The 27,545-nt window shown below is 39.2% G+C and overlaps 1 protein-coding gene across 2 annotated transcripts; it reads left to right on the top strand.

Moving 5' to 3' along the window:
• The first annotated feature begins 8,660 nt into the window (after positions 1-8,660).
• On the top strand, positions 8,661-14,501 carry LOC101054478 (HLA class II histocompatibility antigen, DQ alpha 2 chain). 2 transcript variants are annotated; one of them, XM_003926403.4, is made up of 5 exons: positions 8,662-8,825; positions 12,549-12,797; positions 13,207-13,488; positions 13,846-14,020; positions 14,188-14,501. In XM_003926403.4, the coding sequence occupies exons 1-4, from the start codon at positions 8,744-8,746 to the stop codon at positions 13,998-14,000; spliced, it is 768 nt and encodes a 255-aa protein (XP_003926452.1). In that variant the 5' UTR covers positions 8,662-8,743; the 3' UTR covers positions 14,001-14,020; positions 14,188-14,501. The 2 variants fall into 2 exon arrangements, with proteins under 2 accessions (XP_010335473.1, XP_003926452.1); XM_010337171.3 differs by lacking the exon at positions 13,846-14,020 and having other exon boundaries at positions 8,661-8,825; positions 14,188-14,318.
• The last annotated feature ends 13,044 nt before the right edge of the window (positions 14,502-27,545 follow it).

Here is a 27,545-nt window from a genome sequence, read left to right as displayed (position 1 = left end):
GGGTAATGCCTGTTCTTTAATCTGAATGTTGAACCCTTCATTTCTCTGGTTATTTTGTAGATTTTCAGACAGAGAAACAGAAAGTGCTGAAAAGACACCCATGCAGCATGCGTTATTTACAATTCCTCAACCCAATCCCCAGTCTCCACAATCTCACTCCCTTCTAATCAGGTTTTGGTGACAATCAGCCCTTGCAGAAGCTGGATTTAAGTGAAACCAAAATAAGGCATTGGATACTTTCCTCTTCAGCAAATTAGAACCCAGTGGGAGGCAGCATCATTTGTCTCTGGCAGACTAAGCCATGAAGACTGTAAGAAAAAATATTTAGTGATGGAGGAAGGAAAAAGGTGTCCATTAACAAGAGCAAAATAATATAAAAAGTATTTAACTAGAAAAATAATCATCAGAGAAAATGTTATAAAAATTTTTTGACACAAGAGAAAATAAGTGGAGAAGAACATGATATTCACAGAGAGAAATAGTGTAGATAGAACTAATACAATTTTGAATTATGCATTTTCCTGTTGTTTGGTGGAGTGTTCTGTAAATGTGACTTAGTCAAGTTAGTTGATAGCATTGTTCAGTTATTCTATATCCTTACTGACTTTCTGCTTAATTTTTCTATGAAATACTGAGAAATGAGTATAAAAGGTCTACTGATAATTTTGGATTTTTCTATTTCTCCTAACATTTATATCAGCTTTGTCTCATGTATTTTAAAGCTCTGTTGTTAGCTACAAATGCACTTAAGATTGTTATGTCTCTTTGTATAAAAAAACCCTTCATCATTAAGTGATGCCTGTCTTTATCCCTATTAATATTTTTCACTCCAATTTCCACCTTGTGTAGTATTGATGTAATCATTCTGACTTTCTTCTGATTTCTTTTGCATGATATATGTTTTACTTCTTACTTTTGATGAAAGTACATCTTTATGTTTAAAATGGGTTGCTGATAGGTTATAGTTCAACATGCCATTTTTATTCAACCTGATCTTCTCTATCATTTAATTGGTCTGTCTGGACCAGTTATACTTAATATACTCATTAATATGATTGAATGATTTTTGCTAGATATTTCTATTAATTAAATATTTATTTTTAAAATCATTTTTTGCTTTGTTTTGGATTAGTTGTTGTCCTAGAATTTTACAGATATGTATAATCTATCTTCAAATCTACCTTAGATTAGTATACTCCAAATTTCTCTCTTAATCATCATGCAATTGTTGTCATATAATTTTTTCATATCCATAAACACACAATACATTGCTACTATTTTAGAGTCTGTTACCTTATAAAACAATGATTCTTAAATGGGGGCAATTTTCTCCCCAAGTGACATTTGACAATATCTATAGATAGTTTTTGTTGTCACTACTGGGTAGGGTGTTACTGGCACATATTGGGTAGAGGCAAGGGGTGCTATTGAAAGTCCTACAACACACATGACAGCCTCCTACAAAAAAAATTATAAACCGGATCAAAATATTAATAGTTCTCAGGTTGAGAAACTTCATTTTAGAGCATTTTTTAAATTTTTAAGTTCAGGGGTACATATTCGGGTCTGTTACATAGGTAAACATGTGTCATAGGAATTTGTTTTACAGATTTCACCACCCAGGTATTAAGCCTAGTACCCAACAGTAATTTTTTGATCCTCTCCCGTCTCCAGCCCTCCACTCTTCAATAGGTCCTGGTGTGTGTGTGGTTCCTCTCTATGTGTCCATGTGTTATCATAATTTCACTCCCGCTAATAAGTGAGAACATGCAGTATTTGGTTACCTGTTCCCGCATTAGCCTGCTAAGGAAATGGTCTCCAGCTCCATCCATGTCCTGCAAAGAACATAATCTCATTCTTTTTTATGGCTGCACTATATTCCATGGTGTATATGTACAACATTTTCTTTATTCAGTCTATCACTGATGGGTATTTAGATTGATTCCATGTCTTTGCTATTGTAAATAGTGCTGCAATGAGCATGTGTCTTTATAATATAATGATTTATATTCCTTTGGGTATATAGCCAGTAATGGGATTGCTGGGTCAAATGGTATGCCTGGCTTTGGGTCTGAGATATTGTCACACTGTCTTCCACAATGGTTGAACTAATTTATACTCCCACCAACAGTGTATAAACGTTCCTTTTTCTCCACAATCTCACTAGCATCTGTTATTTTTTGACTTTTTAGTAATAGCCATTATGACTGGTGTGAGATGGTATCTCACTGTGGTCTTGATTGCATTTCTCTAATAATCAGTGATGTGGAGCTGTTTTTCATAAGATTGTTGTCTTCTTTTGAGAAGTATCCACTCATGCCCTTTGCCCACTTTTTAATGGAGTTTTTTTTTCTTGTATATTTGCTTAAGTTTCGTATAGATGCTGGATATTTGACTTTTATTGGATGCATAGTTTACAAAATTTTTCTCCCATTCCATATGTTGTCTGTTCACTCTGCTGATAGTTTCTTTCACTGTGTAGAAGCTCTTTAGTTTAATTCGATCCCATTTATCAACTTTTGCTTTTGTTGCAGTTACTTTTGGCATCTTCATCATGAAATCATTGCCCCTGCCTATGACCTGAATAGTGTTGCCTAAGTTGTCTTCCAGGATTCTATAGTTTTGGGTTTTACATTTAAGGCTTTAATCTAGCTAAGTTAAACATTTAATCTCTTTACATTAATTTTTGTATGTGGTGTTAGGAAGGGTTCCAGTTTCAACCTTCTGCATATGGCTAGCCAGTTATCCCAACAGCATTTATTGAATAGGAAATCCTTTTCCCATTGCTTGCTTTTGTCAGGCTTGTTGACGATCAGACAGTTGTAGGTGTGTGGTCTTATTTCTGTGGTCTCTATTTTGCTCCGTTGGTTTATGTGTCTGTTCCTCTACCAGTACCATGCTGTTCTGGTTACTGTAGCCTTGTAGTATACTTTGAAGTCAGGTAGCATGATGTCTCCAGGTTTGTTCTTTTTGCTTAGGATTACCTTGGCTATACAGGCTCTCTCTAGTTCTGTGAAGAATCTCAATGGTAGTTTTTAATGGGAATAGCATTGAATCTATAAATTGCTTTGGGCAGCACTGTTTTTAAAGTTTTTATTAAAAATCATTTGTCATTTGTTCAATGACTAATGCTAAGGAAAGGTATCTGCATAGCTGGGTGGGTCGTGTGCCCCTGTAGTCCCACCTACTTGGAAGACTAAGGTGGGGAGATCACGTAGGCCTGGGAGTTTGAGGTTAGCCTGAGCAACACAGTGAGAGTCCATCTCTAAAAATAAATAAGTAAATAAAAAGATCTATACAAAGGATGTTTACAATATGTACATAAGGACTGAGGAGTTCCTGGGAAAAGAATCAATCACTACTGGACATGAGGAATATCAGTCTCCAGACAGTTCTATAAACTGATTCAGATGATTAAGAATTTCTGTTCAAGTCAACAAGTATTTACTGATTACATACCATAGTCTCCACAAAGTCTTTATAAAATGACCCATTCTGTTTAGCTGTAGAGTACTCTGGAGCCATGGAGAAGGTAGATTTGGACACGGAGTTAATTTTGCATGTTTTTCAGTAGAAGGTCATTACAAAACAATCTTTCCTCATATTATTTTTATTGTACAGTTTATTCAAGTGAATTATTTAATACAACTAGTTCATACACATAGGAGTTATTGTTGACAAATAATTGGTGGAAATGATATTAAATAAACAATTGTTTTCATAAGTTTCCTCTGCTTCATTAATTTTATTATTGTGAGAGACCATTTCACTGGATATCAGCATACAGGACTTTGTGTCAGAATGTGAGCTTAGCAATCATAAAAGATTACTGAGAATTCTCCACGTTTCTGCATTTTCACCCAAAAAACTCCATAAATTTTTTATATGAATAAATCATAGCACCTTATTTATATTGGAATTCAACAGTTCTTAGTTCAAGTCTCCCTTGAGAAAGCTTCACTGTGTTTTCAATGCAGATTAGTAAAGATAAGATCTTGACTCGTAAGTGAGTGGGTGGCATTTATTTCAAATATGGGGGTTCTCCAACGCTCACACACCAAATTCATTTACATATTGCCAAAAGTCAGAGGATATTTGTGATAAGTTGCAAAAATAGCTACAAATTCTTTGTAGTCCATTCTGTCAAGAAATGCAATCTATTAACCCACCTCTTGATGTGAGGTAGTACTATGACTTGCTTTGAATAATAAAATGTGGAAGGGTTGTGAGTTTTAAGTTTCAGCTTAAGACACCGGCTATTTCTATCTTGCACAGGGGAGCTTTCCAATGATAAGCCTCAGCCAGCCTGCCGAATAACGAGCTCACATGGATGAACAGAGGCCCCCTATCCCTGCCAAACCTATTGATGCTACACAGATGTGAGGGAACCCACCCGAGAAAAGCTGAACCTGCCCAGCACGTAAAGAGCTCCGAGGTGGGTCTAGCACACTTCGCTGTCTTACAGAATCATGAGGAGACACTAAAACATTATTTGAAGTCATGAAGTTTTGGAGTACTTTGTTACATAGAAAAATCTGATAGATAACAGTCTTCAAAGAAATTCTGTTTTTCAACAAGGTCTTAGTGCTTCTGTGACTCACAGGCTCCCACGTGCCTGGAATGCCACAGGGAGAAGGTTAAATGAATGAGGAAAAATTGATAGGCTTTCCCAGCCCAAGGCATGATGTTATTATCATTACCATTATTAATACTTGTCTTTATATAGCAGCTTCCACTCAGGAACAGTTGCTATGTGTCAGACACTGGACTATATTTAACTTTATAATTTGTACTCCCCTATCGTTTCATTTTACTATATTAGCCATCATCTAATAATTTTTCTTCTGTTTCACAGAAAATAAAAAAATACCTTGGGTATTTTGAGTGGGTGGCCAAGGTGATGCAGCTGATAAAATAAAAAGCAGCATGGAATCCATGTTTATCTTATTACAAAATCTATATTTTTTTTCCTTGCTACCCTAGACTCTGTTATTGCTGTGAATCACCTTTAACTACTGCAAGATAGAAGTCGTGGCCTTCAGAGTAAAACTTCACTGGTGCGTAAAGTGAGACTAAAATAATTTGAAAATGCACAGAGTCTTAGAGAATATTATAACTGTTGATTAGAACTATCATAAATCCTACCTAATTTCTTAGAGGGCTCTTAACAAGGTTAATTATAATGGCACATCCCTTTGCTATTTTAGTTATGAATCAATGGCATGTCAATAAGTGCTTTCTAAGAAAGTTATTGGACAAAGTACTATTTTGAACTCCAAATTTTATTCCCGCTATTAATTTATGAAGAGGATCATTTCTCTTTCTACTAGAAAAGGTAACAGATTTGCTTTTGTTAAAATGGTATACTGTTCTTCTGAGTTTCATTTACTTATTATTTTACCTTACATTGAAATTATGACCTGAAGACAGAAGCAACTGGGAAAAGGTCCACTGTGTTATGGCTGGATGAAGCAGGAAGAGGAGAGAGAGAAACCAGGTCAAAGATAGAAAGGGCTCAGTGACTTTGCCTTGCTTGGACTTTCCCTTCACCCCACAGGACATGAGATCTGAAACAGCACCCTCGACTTCCCATCCAAGATACAATCCTAATCCCACATTTAACACCCTAACTTCTTAACCGGAGTTTAGTAATTTAAACTATAATGTTAATAGGTGAAATTCTGGAGTACCATCCCAAAACATTTTGTTCATTTGCCAAAATCCTAAGGAATTTCCATGAGATACAAAGCAGGTAAGTCTGGATACAGGAAAAAAGATAAAAACATGCTATTCACTACACAGCAAGAAGGATATTGAGTGGTAAGGGAGCACATCTCAAAAGGGACCTCAAAAACCCTCTTCATTCACAATGGCAGGAGCTAGAAAGAGTAAAGCCACCTATAGGGTCAAATATCTCTCCTAATCATGTCATGTTAAGGCACTGGATTCTGAATCCACACAGAAGGAGATCCTCACCATCACTCCTCACAAGGACCCAAGGCTTGCCCCACAGCATTGCTTCTGTACTACTTAGCAGCTGTGTGACCCTGGAAAAAGGCCTTCAATTCTCTGGGCTTTAATGTCCTCCATGGAAAATGAAAAGGATATTAAAATATGAAAAGTATATGTAAAGAGTCCTAGAAATTTTTCATTCTGAGTGCAGTGTCTGTACATTCCTCACAACTACCTAAGGAGTTACCATCAATGCCTCCAGCCAAAGACTGGAAGGAGCATACCCTTGAATGAACAACTTGGCTTTATTTTTTATTGCAATGATGGATAAAACTCACCATGGGGATAGTGCAGCCCTTGAGTAAGAGACTGTTGGAACCAAAGAAATAGAACCAGGAGAATACATATATTAAGAGAATGATGCAAGGAATTAATTGTTGTAACTGTGGGGGTGGGTTAGGCAAGTCCAAGATCCACTGGGAGGTGGCTGTCAGGAGGGCAGGCTGGCGCTCTCAGCACAGGCTGACATGCCGTTCAGAGGGGAATTTCTGTTTCCTCAGAGAAATTCCAGCTCTGCTCTTAAGGCTTTTCAACAGCTTAGATTAGGCTCACCCAGTTTTTCTAGGATACATTCTTAACATCAATTGATTATGAACTTCAATGACATCTACAAAATATCTTCACAGCAACATCTAGATTCTGAGTGTTTGATTGAATAACTGGGGATCACAGTCTAGCTGACACCTAAAATTGACCACTAATCAATTCTAAGTTTCGTGCTTGTTTTAGGTGATTTTGGGGAGGATTTAAGAAAGAGGGATTTTGCTTTTAACTGGATTCTGACAGAAAGTGGAGGGTTGGGGTGGCAATGCTATGATTGGGTAGCTTCATAAATCCTACCTAGAGGGACAAAAGACTCTCCTGAGGCTACAGATGTAATTAGTAGAGATGTAACAATCACTCCTGAGAAAGATGTGCCTGGTCATTTTTGTGGTTTGAACAATATTCATGTTTTGTCTGGCTTCAGACATGATGACTGAGCATTCTGGTGTTCCATCTCAATCCATCGTGCTCACAGAGAACCTGTCTGATTCTGATGTTCTGTGAAATCCTTTATCACCAACAGGAGAACCATAACCATCTGGGAGTGCCAGGCTAGCTCCTAGAAACCCCAAGACCTTATTAATTGCATCCAGGCAGCTCTCAGGGGTCAGAACATTTTTTTTGTTTGTTTCACCTTTTTTTTTTTTTTACAGTCTCTGCCACTGGGAGGTAAAGCATAGTGCTGAGAATCTCAGAAGGCCATTTATCAAGGACAGAGTGATTCTAAATAGAACTTCCATTAGCTCATGGTTTCTATCACATATAGAAAATATATTCACCTGAAGAAAAGAACAGATTTCCTTCTAATGACTAACTTTAGTTCAATCTCTAGTAACTTGCAAGTGGTAGGATAACAAATTTTAAAAGATCTGGTAGTTTAAGACAAGAAAATCATTTCTCTAAGTCAATGCAATTCTTATTCTACCCTTAACTTTTGACTTGACATTCTAAATTAAAAAAAAAAAAATTCTTAGAATATTTGAGCCAACCAAGCTTTTTTCTTTTTTTCTTTTTTTTCTTTTTTTTTTTTTTTCTTTTTCTTTTTTTTTTTTGAGACCAGTCTGACTCTGTCACCCAGGCTGGAGTGCAGTGGCATGATCTTGATCTTGGCTCACTGCAACCTCCGTCTCCCAGGTTCAAGCAATTCTCCTGCCTAAGCCTCCTGAGTAGCTGGGACTATAGGCTCATGCCACCACAACCCAATGATTTGGGTTTTTTTTTTTTTTTTTTTTTTTTTTTGGATTTTTAGTAGAGATGGGGTTTCTCCACGTTAGCCAGGATGGACTCAATCTCCTGACTTCATGATCACCTGCTTCGGCCTCCCAAAGTGCTGGGATTACAGGCTTGCGCCACCATTCTGGCCCAGCCAAAGCTTTTAGGTGTAATCAATTCCCTAAATTTCCTTTAAACTTACTCAAACAGCACCAAAACACAGAACATAAGGATTACTCAACGCAAAGAAAAACTGTATAAAATCTCCTACAGTTACTGCACAGAGCACCATCTGACATTATAACCTCTTTTTATTGCCCTGGCCAAAAACACCTGAATCTTTTGAGAGCTTGAGAAGAACTTACCCAGCTGGATTTATACAAGTAGAAAAGGCAAAGGTATTGCTTTTCTACCATCAGCAGAGATCACTAGGTAGGTGGGGTCAACTTAGTATTTGGAGAATTCATGTGCACTGTGGAAGCAAAAAGAAAAACAGCTGACCCACATACAGAAGTCAGAGAAAGAGGAGGCAATGGGGACTGCCGGGGAGGGAAATCAACTCGGAAAAATTCCTGGAGGCTGTAACCCAGAAAATCCTGAAGGATGCCATGTAATTAATGACTTCATCTATCCATGAGGCTGCTCAGAAATGCCCACCCCTCTTGCCACTGGCAGACACGCACACACCAGAGAAGATTCCAATTTAGTGTCCTCCCTCTATTCACAGAACGTTTCCTCAAGTCCACTCTGAGTGGAGGCTGCATCACAACCAGGGGATTTCCCCATCTTCTTTCAGGGCTGTTAATACAAACTCCTCAACTAGTAACTGAGGTGTCACCACCGGGGATTTTTCTAATTGGCCAAAAGCTGATCTGGCAGGGTTTGGTTTGGGTGTCTTCAGATCTCCTTGTGTGGAGGTCCTCACAGTTACTCTACAACTTAGAACAGCAACTGCTGAGGCTGCCTTGGGAAGAGGATGATTCTAAACAAAGCTCTGATGCTGGGGGCCCTCGTCCTGACCACCGTGATAAACCCCTGTGGAGGTGAAGACATTGTGGGTGAGTGCATGGGTGAGGGATATTTTCTGGAGCTGAAAAACAGGAAACTGAAGGAACAGAGAGAAAACAATTTGCAGAGATTTCCCAAGGGCCCCTTTAGTATTAAGAGATTTAAAAAGTATAGCTATTTTCCCTTCAGGAAACCAGAGTCCCAACTTACTCTATTTGTTATCTATGCTGTTGGCATTCTCACTAAGGATGCTATTCAATTTATATAATATTCATTGACAATAGCCTGGGGTCTCTATGTCATTGCATAATGATTGCCTCAAAAATTAGTGAGGTTTCTATTAGTGGAGAATTTTTTATTACCAAAAGTTTGTGAAATGTCACTCTCAAATTTCTCTGAACAACTTTTGAAGCTTTTCATATGTCTCCTGTAATAGAACTTGGAGTAAATAGTTCCTTTAATTATATACTCTGTAGATATTAAGAAGGATGCTCTTTTCTTTCTCTCACACTTGCTCACATTTCCCCATAGGAACTGGCACAGGTGGGGAGTGGGTAGAGGAGTCCAGCAGGCTGAATGCCTTCAGCAATCGTCTCACCACGTGGTCCTCACTTACCCTCAGCTGCCTCGTCCATGTCACCTCACAAATAATCAAATAAAATGGGCCTGTAGACAAGCTTTGTAAACAGTGAAAACATGAATGTCCATTTTTTAAACATATTTCTAATAGTTATAGCTTCACATTTCTTTTCTTTAGCAAAACAAGGAATCTTTTTATTTTAAAATTGAGAATTTATGATAGAAAAACTTGGTAAATTAAATCATGTAATTCTTAAATTATCAACTCAAATTACCTGTTCTTCACCTCATCTAATAAAGTCCTATAAAAAGAAAAGTGGGTCAGACGTGGTGGCTCACGCCTGTAATCCCAGCACTTTGGGAGGCCGAGGCAGGAGGATCATTTGAGCCCAGGTGTTTGAGACCAGCCTAGGCAACATAGCAAGACTTCATCTCTACAAACAAAAATAAAAATAAAAATAAGCCAGGCATAGTGCTGCATACTTTTGGTTCCAGCTATGCAGAAGGCTGCAGTGGAAAGACTGCTTGAGTCTAGGAGGTGGAGGCTGCAATGAGCCATTATGGCACCACTGCACTCCAGCCTGGGTGACAGAGAGAGACCCTGTTTCAGAAAGAGAAAAGAAAGAGAGAAAGGAAAGAAAAAAAATACAGAAAGGAAGAAAGGAAGAAAGGAGGAAGGAAGGAAGGAAGGAGAGAGAGAAAGGGAGAGACAGGGAGGGAGGGAGGGAGGGGAAGGAAGGAAGCACAGATTAATTATTTGGTCTTTTGTCGTCCATCTCTTTCCACCTCTCTTCATGCATTCCTTTCTCCCTTTGCCCTTTCAGGGAGTCTCTGACTCCCTACTCCTTTATGATCATGGACTGTGGGTTTGTAAAACAAAAGTTGAAACATCAAATACTTAAAAGGGGAATTGAACAGGAAGCTCATCTAAACTTCCACAAGCCTATTTACTGTGGCTGCTCTATTGATTACCTGCTTCTCCAGAGCACTTGGCTTCTTTGTTCCAAACTTCCTTTCTTCAACCTCACACCAGAGTGCCCTGGTCAGGCTCGGCTCATCCATTAGGCACAGCGTGGGCAGTGCAGGGAATCCTCCATCCTGTAAAGCTACAAGAGAATGTTTTACTCCTTTTAACATTAGAAAAAAAAAGAAATTACAGAGCCTAAGAAAATGTTTTAACTTCTAATTCAGCCTGAATGATATTGTCTTTATACCAATTCAGTCATAAAATATAGTTTCCATATTTTTATGGAGGAAGGGGCCCACAAAAGCAAGAGTGCTCGGGGCTCGCAAGTCAGAACACAGCCCTGGTCATGACTGATCCTGGCCTCCGTGTGGTTCTGCTACCTGTGTGCCTGTCAGTCTTCCCCAAAATCTATGCGGCCCTCTAATATAGCAACTGTCAATTAATACACACGTTTGAGCACACAGTGAACTAAGTTTTAAGGATTCAAAGATGAAAAGTCATGCTATCTTCCCTGCAGACGGTGCTAAGACTAGTGATGCAAACAGTATGGGGTGCAGGAAAGTAGAAAGCCATTGCTGAGCAAGCAGTGGCCCCAGCAGAGGTAGAAACTGTATAAGTTACTTGGTTCCTGCTGGGCCAGCAAGGTGATGTCCTCCAGCAAAACTTGGCATCCAAGAGAAGTACCAGATGAAAAGAAGGATTGCATGAATTCCACATATATTCATGTTTGAACAAGGAGTCAAGGTTTATTGCAAGGATAAGGAGGCTTTGTTGCTAGCCTGTTAAGACCAACCAGGGCAGTCATGCTGGTCAGGGAAGAAGGTGAACTGGAAGATGAACAGACAAACTTGGAGAGCCAGATGCTGAGATGGAGGAGTTAGAGGTCATAATGTGGTCAAAAACATGTTAATGGGAGGACTTGGCTACAAAATTGTTAACTAAGCAGAGACCTCGAGGATAAATTTTAGGATTTCTCCAGGAAGTCCTAAAAGATAATTTCACTTTAGGGAGAAAAACAACAGACCATTGCAAAAACCAGGGAACATGAAAAAACAATGTAGTTTGGTTTGCTTGGCAGAGATTTGTGAAGGATGTTGGAATGTAAGGCTGTCGATATCCTCCTCACAGAACTCACCACAGCACACTGTATTTGCTCCCTTACCTACCTGACTCTTCCACTATTCAATTTGTTTCTTGATGGTAGACAATGCCTGATTGGTGTTTTACACATCCCCTGCTATGTCTGACACTTTCAGAGGCTCAGAAGGTGGGGAAGGAAGGAAAGATACAATGGAAAAAGCTTACACGTCTTGACAAGAATGTCCACTTAGGCTCATTTGGCTGGAGTCATGCTGCATGGCTGCCATTCTGCTCAGGCAGCCTCAGACAAGTACACTGAGCATTAGAGGAAAAAGGGCTTAATTTACCTGAGTCCTCAAGTGAATATAAGTGTCGCTTCAGAACTCTGTAGACATTCGGTAACCTCCTTCAAAGGAAAAAAAAAGTGGAGGGAATGAGAGAAATTCATAAATTAGCAGAGCTTCCAATTTTTATTTCAGAAGAAATCAGTTGCTCTCCTCCAAGGACCATTACTATTAACAAAACAGAGATCTTAGAAGGAAGCATTACTTACTTATATTTTTTGTAATGTTATTACTGTTCTTGTTATACTCTTTCTGATACTCTACAATTGTTAGCAGAAGTTGTTTTAATTAATATGGTCCTGCATGCTTTTTCTTTAAAAAAAAAAACAAAAAGAAAATAGAGTGTCCTGTACTGAGCCAATCCTGAGAGAAAGAAAGGTATAATCAATTTGTTATTAACTGATGAAAAAATTAAGTGAAAGATAAATCTTAGGAAGCAGAGGGAATTAACCAAATATCTGACTAAGAAAGCAAAATACTACCATAACTCATTCATCCTTCTTTTGTTCAATTACATTATTTAGTCACAAGTACATGATGTGGCAGGCAATCAGGAAATAGTAAAAATTGGACATGTGATAGTTTGCCCTTTTGTAGCACACATTATAGTGGGAAAAAAAGTGCAGTTTTAACTGGACAACCACCAACACAAAGAGGGGAGGAAGCAGGGGCTGGGAATGTCCACAGGCTGTGACAAAGATGAAGCCAATAATATTTGAAAGTCAGCTTCTTCCACCATTTTTGTATTAAGGGTCTTTCTTCCCCTCTTCTCCACTTTCTTGCTTATCACCTTCACTCACCAGCTGACCACGTTGCCTCTTACGGTGTAAACTTGTACCAGTCTTATGGTCCCTCTGGCCAGTACACCCACGAATTTGATGGAGATGAGGAGTTCTACGTGGACCTGGGGAGAAAGGAGACTGTCTGGCAGTTGCCTATGTTCAGCAAATTTTTAAGTTTTGACCCACAGGGTGCACTGACAAACATCGCTGCAGCAAAACACAACTTGGACATCCTGATTAAACAGTCCAACTCTACTTCTGCTTCCAATGGTATGTGTCCACGATTCTCCCTCTCTTTACTGAAACTAGCCCTTCACAACAAGTTTCATTATTTCCAAGAGGTTCCCAGATCTTCTCATGGCAATTGCTGAAATTTTATCATATCCCTTCTCTAAAATCACATATTCCCATGTAATACAAGGGTTTTTCCATTATGCATTCATTAAATCCTTCTAGGAGAGGTCTCATCAATCTTCTACTTTATTGAACATGCCCACAGAGAGAAGGGAACAAGAATAAGCAGAGGCAATGTATCATTTTGCTCCCAAGCAGAAGTTAAATAAGACCTCTTTGACCAGCAGCAGAGGAAATGCTGGTAGGAGGGCTCTTCCAGGACACAATGCAGAACCCCAGGGCAGAGCTATTCACACTTCACATCAATGCTGTTTCCTCACCACAGAGGTTCCTGAGGTCACAGTGTTTTCCAAGTCTCCTGTGGCGCTGGGTCGGCCCAACACCCTCATCTGCCTTGTGGACAACATCTTTCCTCCCGTGGTCAACATCACATGGCTGAGCAATGGGCAGTCAGTCACAGAAGGTGTTTCTGAGACCAGCTTCCTCTCCAAGAGTGATCATTCCTTCTTCAAGATCAGTTACCTCACCTTCCTCCCTTCTGCTGATGAGATTTATGACTGCAAGGTGGAGCACTGGGGCCTGGAGGAGCCTCTTCTGAAACACTGGGGTAAGTATGCGTTCCACCACTTTTTGATGCTTTCTTGTCTGTCAAGTTCAGAATTTCCCGCCTTTTACTCCTATGTCCCGAAACTTGTTTTCCACACTTCATGGGATTATTTTCTCTCTCTCTCTTTTTTTTCTGAAAGAATAGAGCAACGAAAGGAGAGATTTCTTGAAAATGAAAGTACACTCCACAGGGTGGGAGCAGGCCTGCCACTCATTGGTTTCTAATGATAGACTTCACTCTCCTCCCTAAGCCTGGAGCCTTGGGTCTCTGCAGAGCCAATCCTCCACCCCATCCCATCCCACACACCTGCACATGAGCACACTCTGCATTCTGACCTCAACAACTTCACTTCCACAGAACCTGAGATTCCAGCCCCTATGTCAGAGCTCACAGAGACTGTGGTCTGTGCCCTGGGGTTGTCTGTGGGCCTCGTGGGCATTGTGGTGGGCACTGTCTTCATTATCCGAGGCCTGCGTTCAGCTGGTGCTTCCAGACGCCAAGGACCCTTATGAATCCCATCCTAGAAGGGAAGGTACGATTGAGATTTGTTAGAGCTGAAGCCGCAGTATGAGGGGAAGGAAAGTGGGAAGGGATTGTGGAAACAAATGTGGTTGAATGTAGTAGGGGAATTGGTAAGTGGCATGATCATGACACAGGAGCGCCCTTGGAGCCATCACTCTCATGTCTGTCCTATTGCAGGTGCATCACCATCTACAGGAGCAGAAGAATGGATTTGCTAGGTGACCTACCACTATTCCCTGGCTTGATTTATCATATCCCTTTTCTCCTTCAAATGGTTCTCCTCTCACCTTTTCTCTGGGACTTAAGCTGCTGTATCTCCTCAGAGCTCACAAATGCCTTTTGAATTCTTTCCCTGACCTCCTGTTCTTTTTTTCTTTTCTCAAATGTTACCTTCTAAGAGATGCCTGGCGTAAGCCAGCCAGCTACGTAATTCCTCAGTAACCTCGATCTAAAATCTCTATGAAAACAATAAATTCCCTTTATGAGATCTATGTCAAATTTTTCCATCTTTCATCTAGGGCTGACAAACTATGGATAAGAATTGGGAGACTCTTATGTTTCAAGCCAATTTAATCTCCTTTCCCAGATCATATTTCATGTACAGTAGCACAGAAGCAACCAAGGTACAGTATAGCCTGATAAGCCTGATAATGTGCTGATTTCTTAGCTGATGTTAATGTTTCTTTCTTCCTTGTGTTCCCATCCTTGGGACTGCCACCCACCCTCAATTCAGGCAACAATGAAGTTAGTGGATACTGTACTCTGCCCTTGGCTCAGAATTGTTATAGCAAAAATTTTAAAACCAAAACATTAGTCTGTACTCATTTCAATGTGGCTTTTAAAAGTGTGACAGAGAAATAAGTTAGGATAAAGGAAATTTGAATCTCAAAAATACCAGAAGTAAAAATTTATTCTCAAAATCTTAATGTTGTGAAGAATGGTGACAGTAGAAGCCTTCCTCTGCCATCCTCACCTTGAGGGAATACAAATTCTTTAGGCAGGAAAAGAAATGGGAGTCAGAGAAACATTAGAATAAGACAACGATGTGGGTATCTAAAAAGGAACAAATACTCCTCACATAGGGTTAAAGACAATGGGAAAAGGGATGGGAGTAGAGGCCACAGACATATCTAGGAGCCCTGAATACAGTCGCAGTCTGCCTCACCTCCCGAGTGAGGCTTTGCTAGAGAACCATGTAGCTTTCCCTGTGCCACCCTGGCATGAAGGAGACAGTATAGTGAATATGGCTGCAGGATGTTTCTAGGAAATATGCCCATAAAAAGCAATGCCAATATCTTCAGAAATCCCCAGCCCTTTCTGCTCACCCCTCCTGGCTGAGGAAAGTGTGAGCTTAGGAGAGAGTCCCTAGGAAGAACAACACAGTTGAGACAACGTAGCAGCAGCTGTGGGTGCTTTGTCCTCCTAGCAGAAGCTCTCCCAGAGGAAATGAGTCAGCAGTGACCTCATGGCTCTAACCAGCTATGAAATCCATGAGAATATTTCTATACATGCTACCCGCATCAGTGAGTTCACATTTTAATTGGAGGAAAATGACAAAACATTAATTAATTAATATAGTATAGTTCGGTGCAAAGAACCCTAAATCCAAATCCAGGAGTCAGTACTTTGAAGCTAGTATTTTAAACTTTATAAATGGGTAAAGTATCCAACACTCTGGCTTTATTTTCTCATCCACAATGTAGAAGTAATCATACTTACCTTGCAGAGTTATTGACAGAATTTGAATAATCTTGATATATCGTCAATGCCTTACACATGGTATATAAATACATAAGAAAACATTATGGTTCTATTTATAATTAATTTATTTAAAAGAATGGATCTTATTATATGCAAAGCACTTTTTGTTTTTCTCAGCCCCTAAATGATTTAGGAGATTCTAATGTAGAGCTATGGGTGAATTTCTTTTCATATGATAATTGGAGGATATTTATCTTTCTCCAGAATGAGAGAGGCTGAGATTGAATTGCTAAGGGAACTCTTAGGATGAGAAGTTGTAACACTTGACTTTTGTTTTCAACTCTCTTAGAAGGGATATATTTCCTCCTTATGTCCCATAAGTGTTTATTCAAGGTATATCATATGCAGCAGATGTTTACGCATGTTTACACTGGGGAGAAGGTGAAGAAAGTTCAAGGAGAAAATAATTTAAAATGCAGACTGGGAATCAGTAAGCACAGGGAATCTGAGCTAGTGATCATCATGAAAATGTCCATCACAGAGCACAGAGGATTTTTAGGGCAATAAAGCTATTCTGTTTGATACCACAATGGTGAAAAATGTCTTTATGCATTTGTCCAAATCCACAGAATGTACAACAGGAGTGAGAGTTAATGTAAACTAGGGACTTTGGGTGATAATGATGTGCCAATGTAAGTTCATAAATTGTAGCAAATGTACCACTCTGGTGGAAGATGTTGCTAATGGGGGAGGCTATGCATGTGTGGGAGCAGAGTGTATCTGGCAACAGTCCCCAGTCTTTTTGGCACCAGGGACAAGTTTTATGGAAAACAATTTTTCCACAGAGAGTGGGAGGAAAGGGGCTTGATTTGGGGATGAAACTGTGAAACCATTCCACCTCAGATCAATAAGCATTAACTAGACTCTCATAAGGAACATGCAATCTAGATCTCTTGCATGCACGGTTAACAATAGGGTTCACCCTCCTATGAGAATCTAATGCCACCACTGATCTGACAGAAGTCAGGGCTCAGTTGGTAACACTGGCTCGCCACTGTGTGGCCCGGTTTCTAAGAGGCCACCAACTGGTACCGGTCCATGGCCTGGGGGTTGGGGTCTCTGGGGTACCTCTGCACCTCCTGCTCAGTTTTTCTGTGAACCTACAGCTACTTTAAAATAAAGTCTATTTTTTAAAGGGAAAGAAAAGGTAACCAGTTATGATCCCAAACATATAAAATAAAAATTTTAGTATGAAAAACAGTCACGTTAAAACGCACAGATGTGCTAAGAAGTTTTTAGCAATGGAGTTTCAAATTTCATATAAATTCAGTGATTCATGAGGCAAGAACCCAGCATTTTGGAGTTATGTGCGTGTGTGTGTGTGTGTGTGTGTGTGTGTGTGTGTGTACTATAAGGGTTATACTGAATAGCATAATGGCCAGAGTCATACAGAAATCTATAAATGCCCAACTCAGACCCCTTCCTCAAGAAGTACTGTGGAAAGCAAATTTAATGATAGTTGCATTTTATTAAAAGGATGTATTAAAAACATATTTATGTAATGTTGAAATAGCAGAATTAAAACTAATTCTAAAAAATTAGAGAAACTTTTTATCAGCTAAAAAGTGGGGTCATTGTTGACATTACTATAAATAGGGATACAGACCAACCTGCATGATTTTAAATCATGCGATTCTTAAAAAATTAAGTTATTTGAATTATTTAAGATTACACACATAAAGTGTGACTTCATTAATATTTAGTATTACACTAGTTGAAATTTACAAAATTAGTGGGTCACAGAGGCATTTTGGAGGCCAATGGGGGAGGACTGCTTGAAGCCAGGAGTTCAACAGATGCCTGGGCAACAAAGCAAAACCGCATCTCTACAACATAAAAATAAATTAGTGCATGGTGGCATGCCGGTAGTCCCCGCTACTCTGGAGGAAGAGGAGCACTTGAGTCCAGCGGTTCAACGCTTCAGTGGGCTAGGAGTGTGCACTGCGCTCACTCCAGCCTAGGCAACAGAGCAAGAGCCCATCTCTAAAAATAAATAAATAAATAAATAAATAAATAAATAAATAACATTTATAAAATTTTTTTTTTAGGTTTTTGGGTACATGTGAAGAACATGCAAGATTGTTGCATAGGTACACACATGACAGCGTGATTTGCTGCCTTCCTCCCCATCACCTATATCTGGCATTTCTCCCCATGCTCTCTCTCCGCAACTCCCCACTCCCTGTTGTCCCTCCCCTATTTCCCCCAACATTTATAAAATTTTTTAAATCACACGAAAGATTTCAAGTTTGTACTTACCATATACAAACTAGGGACTTGAAGAATTAAACATCTTATTACACATGAAGCACTTCATGCACAGAGTGGCACATAGTAAGTCGTCAATAGGTATTAACAATTGGTGTTATTGTTATTTCCTGGAATCCAACTAAGCAATCCCACAGCGAATGGCACCACAGGGATACAACCAACAGGATCCAGAATGTGGAACTTCTGTTAGATAAACAACTTCATTTCTTCAGCAACAATTCAGAGAGAGAGAGAGAAGCTATACATTTTTAAAAGGCTGAAGAAATATATGAACCAAATTTATATGAAGCAATCAGAAAAACTGATACCAACTACATTAAGGAATCATTTAACTTTAGTGTGGTAATGGCATTGCTGTTATGCTTCTAAAAAGTCATTATACTTTGGATTTTCATAATAAAATAATTATGAATGAAATATGATACATCAAAATATCTTCAAAATAACCCAGTGTGCATGTATGATTAATTGGGTGTGTTTACAAACCCATGAATTGATCATTGTTAAAGCTGGGCTTTTAAAACATCATAGTCCTACAGGTGCGGTGGCTCATGCCTATAATCCCAGCACTTTGGGAGGCTGAGGCAGGTGGATCACCCGAGGTCAGGAGTTCGAGACCAGCCTGGCCAACATGACAAAACCCCCTCTCTACTAAAAATAGAAAAAATTAGCTGGACATGGTGGCGGGGGGCACCTCTAATTCCAGCTACTTAGGAGGGTGAGGCAGGAGAATCACATGAACCCAGCAGGTGGAGGTTGCAGTGAGCTGAGATCATGCCATTGCACTACAGCCTGGGCAACAGAGCGAGACTCCATCTCAAAAAACAAAAACAAAACATGGTATTCTTCTCTCTACACTTTACATAGTTGAAGTTTTCTGTAATACAAAGTTTGTAAAAAATGCATTCCAGAAAAGTCCCATAAGCACAGGCAGAGAAGCATTCTGTTTGAAGTTAAGTTAGTTTTTAGGCTCTTCTTGTTTTTAGTTAGTTTTTAAGCTCTTCTTGTTTTAGTAGTTAGGAAACCATGAGTATCCAAGTCTGCCTAAGTCTATAGGAACCTCTCAGAAATGCAACTCTAAAGAATATGTATGCAAGAACTAATAATGGCAAACGAAAGCAAAGTATTTTTTCCTTTATTTTTTCTTGTACTAAGCCCCCAGACCTGTTTATGTATTTATTAATTCATCAAAAATACAAAAATGGTCATTGAGTACCATTATAACAATAAGTACCATACTTTATTATCAGTATGATTAAAATAATGTGAAAAGGGATGCATTCATTGTCTTCATAGAGCTTACACTCTAGCGGGAAGAAATATACATATATCACATAATTAATTCCACAAACATATAATTACAAACTCTGAATAATTTATAAAAGAAAAACATGAGGTAAAATGAGAGAATGTTGCATAGGAACCACGTATAATTTGGAAGTATTTAGAGGTGGCTTGAAGAAATGTGCCTTGAGATGAAATAAGATGGTATACAGTATGTAAAGGACAAGGTTGAGGATGGCAGAGCAAATGTCTGAGAAACTCTTAAAATATAAAAAAGAAGATGATAATAAAATAACATGAAAATTATGACAGATTTAATAGAGAAAGCTTATGTAGCACCAAACAAGTTTAAAGTCTTTCTAATTAGAATTCTTAATCTGTAACAGTAATAATAAAATGCTACAAATGATTGGAAAATTTAACAGAAAGTTTGGAAAATTAAATCAAGAAAATCTCACTGACTTTTAAAAAGACAAAGAAACATAAAAATGGTAGAAAAGATAAAACAGAGAACCAAGGAAGTCCCACCTCAGGTGCCAGAGGTAAAGAGACCAACAGGGAAGTTGAAGGGAGAAAATTACCGACACAAATCATGGAAAATTTTCTAAATATAAAGGACCAAATTGTATACATAGAAAGGTATTGTCAGATAAATAAATTTATTAATTTATCAAAATTAATAAAGACTCATTCTGAAATAAATCATTTTTAAAATTCCAAACCTCAAGAGTTCATATCATAAAATATTCCAGTGGGGAAACCAAAATGAAACAAACTGACAACAGACAAAAGTGAGACCGCCGGAGGCTTCTATTATTAAGATAGTAAGAAAGGCCTTGAAGTTCTTATGGAAAACTATTTTGTATCAATAAATGTAGATCTTTTCAAAATCACAATCAGGTATAGAGAAAGAATAAAAATACGGTTGGATATGAAAGGACATAATTTTTTTAAAATTGTACTTTAGATTCTGGGGTACATGAGCAGATCATGCAAGATTGTTACATAGGCACATTCATGGCAAGGTGGTTTGCTGTCTCCAACCCCCCATCACCTATAGCTGACATTTCTCCCCACGTTATCCCTCCCCATCCTCCCTCCCACTGTCCCTCTCTGAGGCTCCCCTCCAACAGACCCCAGTGTATGACGCTCCCCTCTATGTCCACGGGTATTCATTGTTCAACACCCGCCTATGAGTGAGAACATGTGGTGTTTGATTTTCTGTTCTTGTGGAAAGGACTTAATTTTTATCTACCACACATAGTTTTATTATAAGTTGACTAAGGATATTATTTAGCAAAGTGAAATTGTTGATCAGGAAATGGGAAGGTAAGGAATCCAGGAAACTGAATTTAACTCAGGACTTCACCGAAAAGAGATCCTACTACAGTAGTTCCTTGGTAAGCAAAGAATATCTGATACACAACTGATATTAGAAAACAGTAAACAATTTTTTCAGCTTTTAGAATTAAGCAACAAGCAAAGCCCAAGGGCACTTATTGTTACAGCAGAATGTCAAAATTGTCAGCTCTGACAATGTTGAAGAAAGGGTGCATGTACCTCACTTGGACAAGTGAAAGCATAAAAGGGAGGGGAAAGGAAGGGTAACAATGCCAATAACATCATCTTCCAAGAAGGAGAAAAGAGACATTGCCCATAGTTAAGGAGGAAGTCACAGGGATCACTACATTTAAATTCCATTTGTAACCCAAAGAATTATATAAGATGGCTTGTGAATTAAAGCAGGGTTTTAGAAATAGCACTATCATTCAGTCACAAGAAGTCTTCAACCTAACCCCTAGGGAGTTCTGAAGCTGTAAGAGCCTTTCAGAGTTGGCCCAAATTAAGGAAAGGGTTTAAGACTTTTGTACTCCCACACTGGCCCGTCATTATAGGTGGGTTCTTTCTGGGAAGCGGAGTAAAACCCGATGAGGCAGCTTTCATCGCCTAAGGCAATTCTGGGGGATGACTGACAGCCAAGGGCTGTCATCCAGCAACATTCCCAGCAATGAAAGAATAAATCCTTCAGTCCTAAAGGGAGGAGTTTAAGCAGAACAGAACAGCATGCACAACAGAAATGGTGTTCTGGTTCCTGGGGATACATATATATTCATGTGGAAGAAAACAAATAAATGTGTGGGTTTTGTTTTGTTTTGTTTTGTTTTCAAATGGAGTCTCACTCTGTCACCCAGGCTGGAGTGCAGTGGCGTGGTCTCGGCTCACTGCAACCTCTGCCTCCCAGGTTCAAGCCTCCCAAGTACCTGGGACTACAGGCACATGCCACCACACCTGGCTAATTTTTGTATTTAGAGTAGAGACGGGGTTTCACTATGTTGGCCAGGCTGGTCTTGAACTCCTGACCTCGTGATTTGCCTGCCTCAGCCTCCCAAAGTTCTGGGATTACAGGTGTGAGCCACTACACCCAGCCTAAATAAATGTTTTTTAAAATTCATCATCTATTTAAAAATTTAAAATAGAACTACCACATGACCCAGCAATTCCACTCCTGGGTACAGCTGCAAAGAACATGAAATCCATGTATCAAAGAGATAGCTACGCTCTCATGTTCACTACAGCACTACTCACAATGGCCAAGAGATGGAATCAACCTAAGTATCCATCAGCAGATGAGTGGATAAAGAAACTGTGATCTATATGCACAATGGAATACTATTCAGCTTTATAAAAGAAGGAAATCTTTTACATTATTTACAACATGGATGAACCTGGGGGACATTATGTTAAGTGCAATAAGCCAGGCACAGAAAGACAAATACCGCATGACCTCACTTATATGCAGAATCTAAAAAAGTCAACATCTCAGCAGGTGGGGGAATGGGGTTAGTAGGGAGTGGGGACAAGGAGGAATGAGAAGATATTGGTCAAAAGGTACAAAGAAAGGCAGGGTGTGGTGGTTTATGCCTATAATCCCACCACACTTTAGGAGGCTGAGGCAGGTGGATTGGTTGAGCCCAGGAGTTAAAGGCCAGCTGGATTCCATCTCTTGGTGAAACAGTGTCTTTAAAAAAATACAAAAATTACCATGGTGGCACATGCCAGTAGTCCCAGCTACTCTAGGGACTGAGGTAGGAGGATGGAATGATCCTGGGGAAGTCATGATTGCAGTGAGCTGTGATCCCACTATTGCAAACCAGCCAGAACTGGACCCTGTCTCAAAAAAAAGTGCAAACTTTCAGTTAGACAGGAGGAATAAGTACTGAAAGTCGACTGTACAGCATGGTGACTATGGTTAATAATGTACTATTGTCCCTCGGCATCCATGACGGATTGGTTCCAGGAATCTCCCTGTATACCAAAATCTGAGAATGCTCAAGTCCCTTATTAAAAATGGCTTAGTTTTTGCATGTAACCTAAGCCTATTTTCCCACATACTTTAGATCATCTCTAGATTACTTCTAATACCCAATGCAATGCAAATGCTACGTAAATAGTTGTTATACTGTATTGTTTTTGAATTGGAATGATTTTTATTGTTATATTGTTATTTTTCTTTTTTTTCAAAATATTTTCAATCCACAGTTGAATCAGAGGATGTGGAACCCACAGATACAGAGGGCCAACTGTATTGGATATTTGAAAATTGCTAGGAGAGATTTTAAATATTCATACCACAAAAAAGTGAAGTGATAAATATGTTAATTAGCTGGGTTTAATCACATGTACCAAAAAGTCACGTAGTACAAATAACTATTTGTCAATTAAAAATAATTGATGAATTTAAAATTCTTTTAAAATGTAACATTAACTTTTTCTTGTTCAAATAAAGTTTTCTGCTTTTTAATTTTTTTACATTTGTTTAGAAAAATCATTATTTTTAACATGGATCAACTTCCATTAACTCAATTGATTCACCCTATTAACTTAAGAACTCTCTTCCCTAAGTTAAATATTTCATGATAATCAGCAAGGGCAAGGTTACATTGCAATAAGATTTTTTTTTTTAAAGAATAAGGATTTATTAAAGTAGATACAGAACACTTGTTTGGCCAGATTTTAATACTGCTTTACATATTTTCTGTTTGTGAAACAATTTGCATTACATTTATAATCAAAACTTTCAACTCATAACAGATTTAATATTCACTGTCAAACACACGGTTGATAATCTTGAGGGGAAAATACATCAAAGGCGTATATACAATTATAGAAGTTCTTATTATACATGTAGCATGGAATATACATTTTATTACTTTTTACATATTCTAGAAGAATTCAAATGAAGGTAAGTAGATTCAAACTGGTTGATAAACTGTTCTGGTGCTTTGAGGTCCTTCATTTTGTTTTTTTGTGATAAGAAAATCCAAAATTATTAATGTTGAATTTCTCATCGTACATTCATCTAAAAAATGGTAAAAATAACTTGTAAAGGAAGATTGTAGATTGGTTAATTTAGGCATTTTATAGTGGCTATTGTTAACTGACTGCTGGGGATACCTGCTAGAGAAGGAAAAAAATTGGAGAAAATTCCTCCATTTATCTAAATACAGTAAAGAAATAAAAGGAAAACAAATGAAAATAGTTGCAAAGCCACGTGATGTTATTTCTGGCCTAGACTGTTATGTCCTAATGATCATTTTAAGTGTTTCCTTTTTCATAAAGGTAAATATCCAAAAAGAAAGACACATTGTGTATGTTTTTTCCCAAAATAGAGATTTTTTAAAAAATATATACATATAATATATAGAAGCTGAAATTATGCAAAACTAATGAACCAAACACCACAGTAGAGTAAGTGGGTGTAGCATATAGATTATAAAATGTCCCCACAGCAGTTTGGGGGTTTCCCCTCCCTTTGCCTGCTTCATGATTTTATAATCACACCTGAGTATTATCAAGCCTGAAATAAAGGCACTACTGATAACAGGCAGTGCAAAGAGCTCAGATACTTCTTTAAACCAAAAAATCTAAATATACAAATGCAGCCTGGAAATATTTTAGTGCAAATATGAAAAGTAACGGCGTAATTTAAAGTTACCTAAATAACGTATTGCAAGGGTAGGGTTTTTTCTATGAGGTCTAGGGACAATATTATCATCCACCCTGAGGAAGAGGACAAAATTATACAAAACTTTTGTCTCCATTCAGCATTTTGCTTAGGGAAAATTCAGACTCTAACCCTGGGGAGCAGAAACTCAAATGTCGGTGTCTCTTTGAGCGCCAGTGTCTCTGTCTGAGGACCTGCCTGACAGCCTGGAGTACAGGAGGTGAAGGTCCCAAGGAGACCTAGTTCTCCATTCTGACCTCATCCATAAGAAGGAAGAGCCTGCTAAAGACTTCTCAGGCCCAGTGTGTGGGTGAGGGAGAAAGGAAGATTGGATGTCTGCTTTCAGGGTCGTGGTCTTGTAAAACCTTGCAGAAGCTCTTAAACTCTGTCTTCGCGGTGAAACTCAAGAGACTGAGATGTAGACCAGCTTCAGGGCTGGGCCCACATCAAAGGGGCCACAGTGTGTAGTGACCTCCCTCAAAACCAGGAAGAGCGTGTCATCAGGAATGACATGTAATGGCATCTGGTACAATGTCTTGAAACTTAAATACCAAGACAACAAAATCTGAGGTGAAATTTCACCTACTAAATATTTATTATTCTAACTTGGCTGTCAAAAATGTAATGGCATCTGGTGCAATGTCTTCAAACTTAAATACCAAGAAAACAAATTGCGAGGTGAAATTTCACCTACTAAATATTTATTATTCTAACTCATAAGGGGAGACTGAAATATCTGCAATAAGATCTTAACCCACAGTAAAAAGTAGATATCAGTGGCTCAACTCAATAAGGAGACTTCATTCCACAGTTATTCAAATGACTCAGGTTACAGACTTTCCAGCATCTCATATACCATCATGCACCTACTTGCAAGTTCCATTGACTACTGTTAGTTAACTGACTCTAACCTAACCGCAGAAAACACTGGGAAATGTACAGGAGCTTTGGAATACTGGTGGAACACCACTGTCTCCAAAAGATACACTGTTATTATCTAAGGTAAGGACAAATGCTCAAGAGTGGTAGGTTGTTCTCTAAAACACCCACACTCCTTCCTCCAAGTTATATGCTAAGACTCAGTTCTTTATGTTAGCAAAGTTATTTACACAGGATGTACTTGTCATTTTAACTAAATTATCCATTAAAGATTACACTATCCAATGAAACCTAGGTGCAAAAAAAATAGTTGTTTCTATGAAACTGTCAATGGAAGAAAGAGAAGAAAATTTTGACCCTCTCATTAATAAAAAACATTCCAGCATTTGCTCAGTGTGACAATGTTGAACTGTAAGAATGTCCTAGAATATAATCTACCACCCTGATTATAGAGCTTATGCTTCAACTAGAAAAATCAGATCTCAATATCTTTCTAAACTTTGAGGCTGGTTCAATCCCCAACCCTCTTGCCTCTTCCCTTTGCAGGGTCAAAGGCAAGGAGCTACACACAGAGACTGGGGACACCCTGGACAACCCAGCACACGCCTTCCCCATTACCTCAAAAGCATCTCCCTTTTGATCCCTATGGTGAATGACAATGTCCACCCTGAGGAAGAGGACAAAATTGTACAAAACTTTTGTCTCCATTCAGCATTTTGCTTGGGGAAAATTCAGACTCTAACCCTGGGGAGCAGAAACTCAAATGTCGGTGTCTCTTTGAGCGCCAGTGTCTCTGTCTGAGGACCTGCCTGACAGCCTGGAGTACAGGAGGTGAAGGTCCCAAGGAGACCTAGTTCTCCATTCTGACCTCGTCCATAAGAAGGAAGAGCCTGCCAAAGACTCCTCAGGCCCAGTGTGTGGGTGAGGGATGAAGGAAGATGGGATGTCTGCTTTCAGGGTCATGGCCCTCCAAAGCCTTGCAGAAGCTCTTAAACTCTGTCTTCGCGGTGAAACTCAGAGACTGAGATGTAGACCAGCTTCAGGGCTGGGCCCACATCAAAGGGGCCACAGTGTGTAGTGACTTCCCTCAAAACCAGGAAGAGCGTGTCATCAGGAATCAACAGGTTACTATGTCAATGACAAAGGGAGCACAAACAAGGAATGGGATGGCTGTGAACAGGTACCGCAGTGAGGGACCCTAGAACCAGAGGGAGTTCTGCCATCTGTCCTGTGGGCTCCGCAAGAAACAAACCACCCCTTTCACCCCTCCACTGTGGGGAGACTCTGGAGGCTGAGGTGCTCCAAGTAGCTAATGTAGATATCTGCACACTGGAAGTCATTTCCAGCACCACAAGGATCTGAAAAATACAGTCCTCCTTTCTAATAAGAGGGATGAGCACAGTGCTGGCTGTCAGCATCCCGTGCACAGGACAGTGTGGTTGAGAGGTGTGCACATTACCCAGGCTTGGCCAGTCAGAATCTTTCCTAAAGTTGTTAAAACTCTGGCAGGCATTCTAGAAACATAAATAACAGAGACAGAAAGAGACACAGACACAGAGAAGAAGCGAGAGAGATGAGATAAGATGTGCAGTGATAAGGAAGAGAAATACAGAAAAACAGATACAAAAAGACATACGGAGATATAGAAAACTGCAGATAAATAGTGACAACGGATTAGAAAAATAGAAAGGCAACAATGTAGTGAAAGACACAGCAAAGGAACAGAAACAAAGATGCAGAGAGACACATGGAAGAACTATACAGGGACAAAGAAACACAGAGAAAGAGACAGAATGCCCAGATAGAGACATAAGAGAGAGGTGAAGATCTCATTGAATATCTGGAACTAGTCACTTCTGAAATCAAGTTGACACTAGGCTTCCTTTGTACCATGAACAAAATATATTTGGGTTTCTATCATTTAGAATCAAAAACAGCACTTTTATTGCTGGTTAGCTTTCTTAAAAATAAAAATTATTATTCCTGATTGATGTGACTTGCCAGAAGGTTTGAAACACGAGTGACCGAGGGTCACTATATCTGTCCCCAAACAATTCCACCATGCTTACTTACACAGCACTCACCAAACCAGAAGACAGGCCGGGGTATTCTAAGGCCACTGCACTGAACACCAATATGAAAGAGCCCTGAATAATGTGACAACTGAATTGACTTTCTGCCTCCCTGCCCACCCTTACTTTGCACCCCAAAGTGCTTTCAGTGCCTTTTCAAGGTACAATCCTCCTTCTGGCCATAGATTGGGTTGGTCACCTCAAGGTATGTTCCTTCATTCGGCAGTGATTTCCTGCCTCTGCTCAATTAAGGAAGATCAGAA

The sequence above is a fragment of the Saimiri boliviensis genome, chromosome 4 (assembly GCF_048565385.1).
Source record: "Saimiri boliviensis isolate mSaiBol1 chromosome 4, mSaiBol1.pri, whole genome shotgun sequence".
Lineage (NCBI taxonomy): Eukaryota > Metazoa > Chordata > Mammalia > Primates > Cebidae > Saimiri > Saimiri boliviensis.
This window is presented reverse-complemented; position numbering and strand designations above follow the sequence as displayed.

What these genes read in the sequence shown, in the direction of transcription:
- LOC101054478 (XM_003926403.4), top strand. Translation starts at nt 8,744, where the DNA reads ATGATTCTAAACAAAGCTCTGATGCTGGGGGCCCTCGTCCTGACCACC. An exon ending in CTCTACTTCTGCTTCCAATG is followed by an intron (nt 12,798 to 13,206) that starts GTATGTGTCCAC and finishes TCCTCACCACAG; the next exon opens with AGGTTCCTGAGGTCACAGTG. An exon ending in GCCTCTTCTGAAACACTGGG is followed by an intron (nt 13,489 to 13,845) that starts GTAAGTATGCGT and finishes TCACTTCCACAG; the next exon opens with AACCTGAGATTCCAGCCCCT.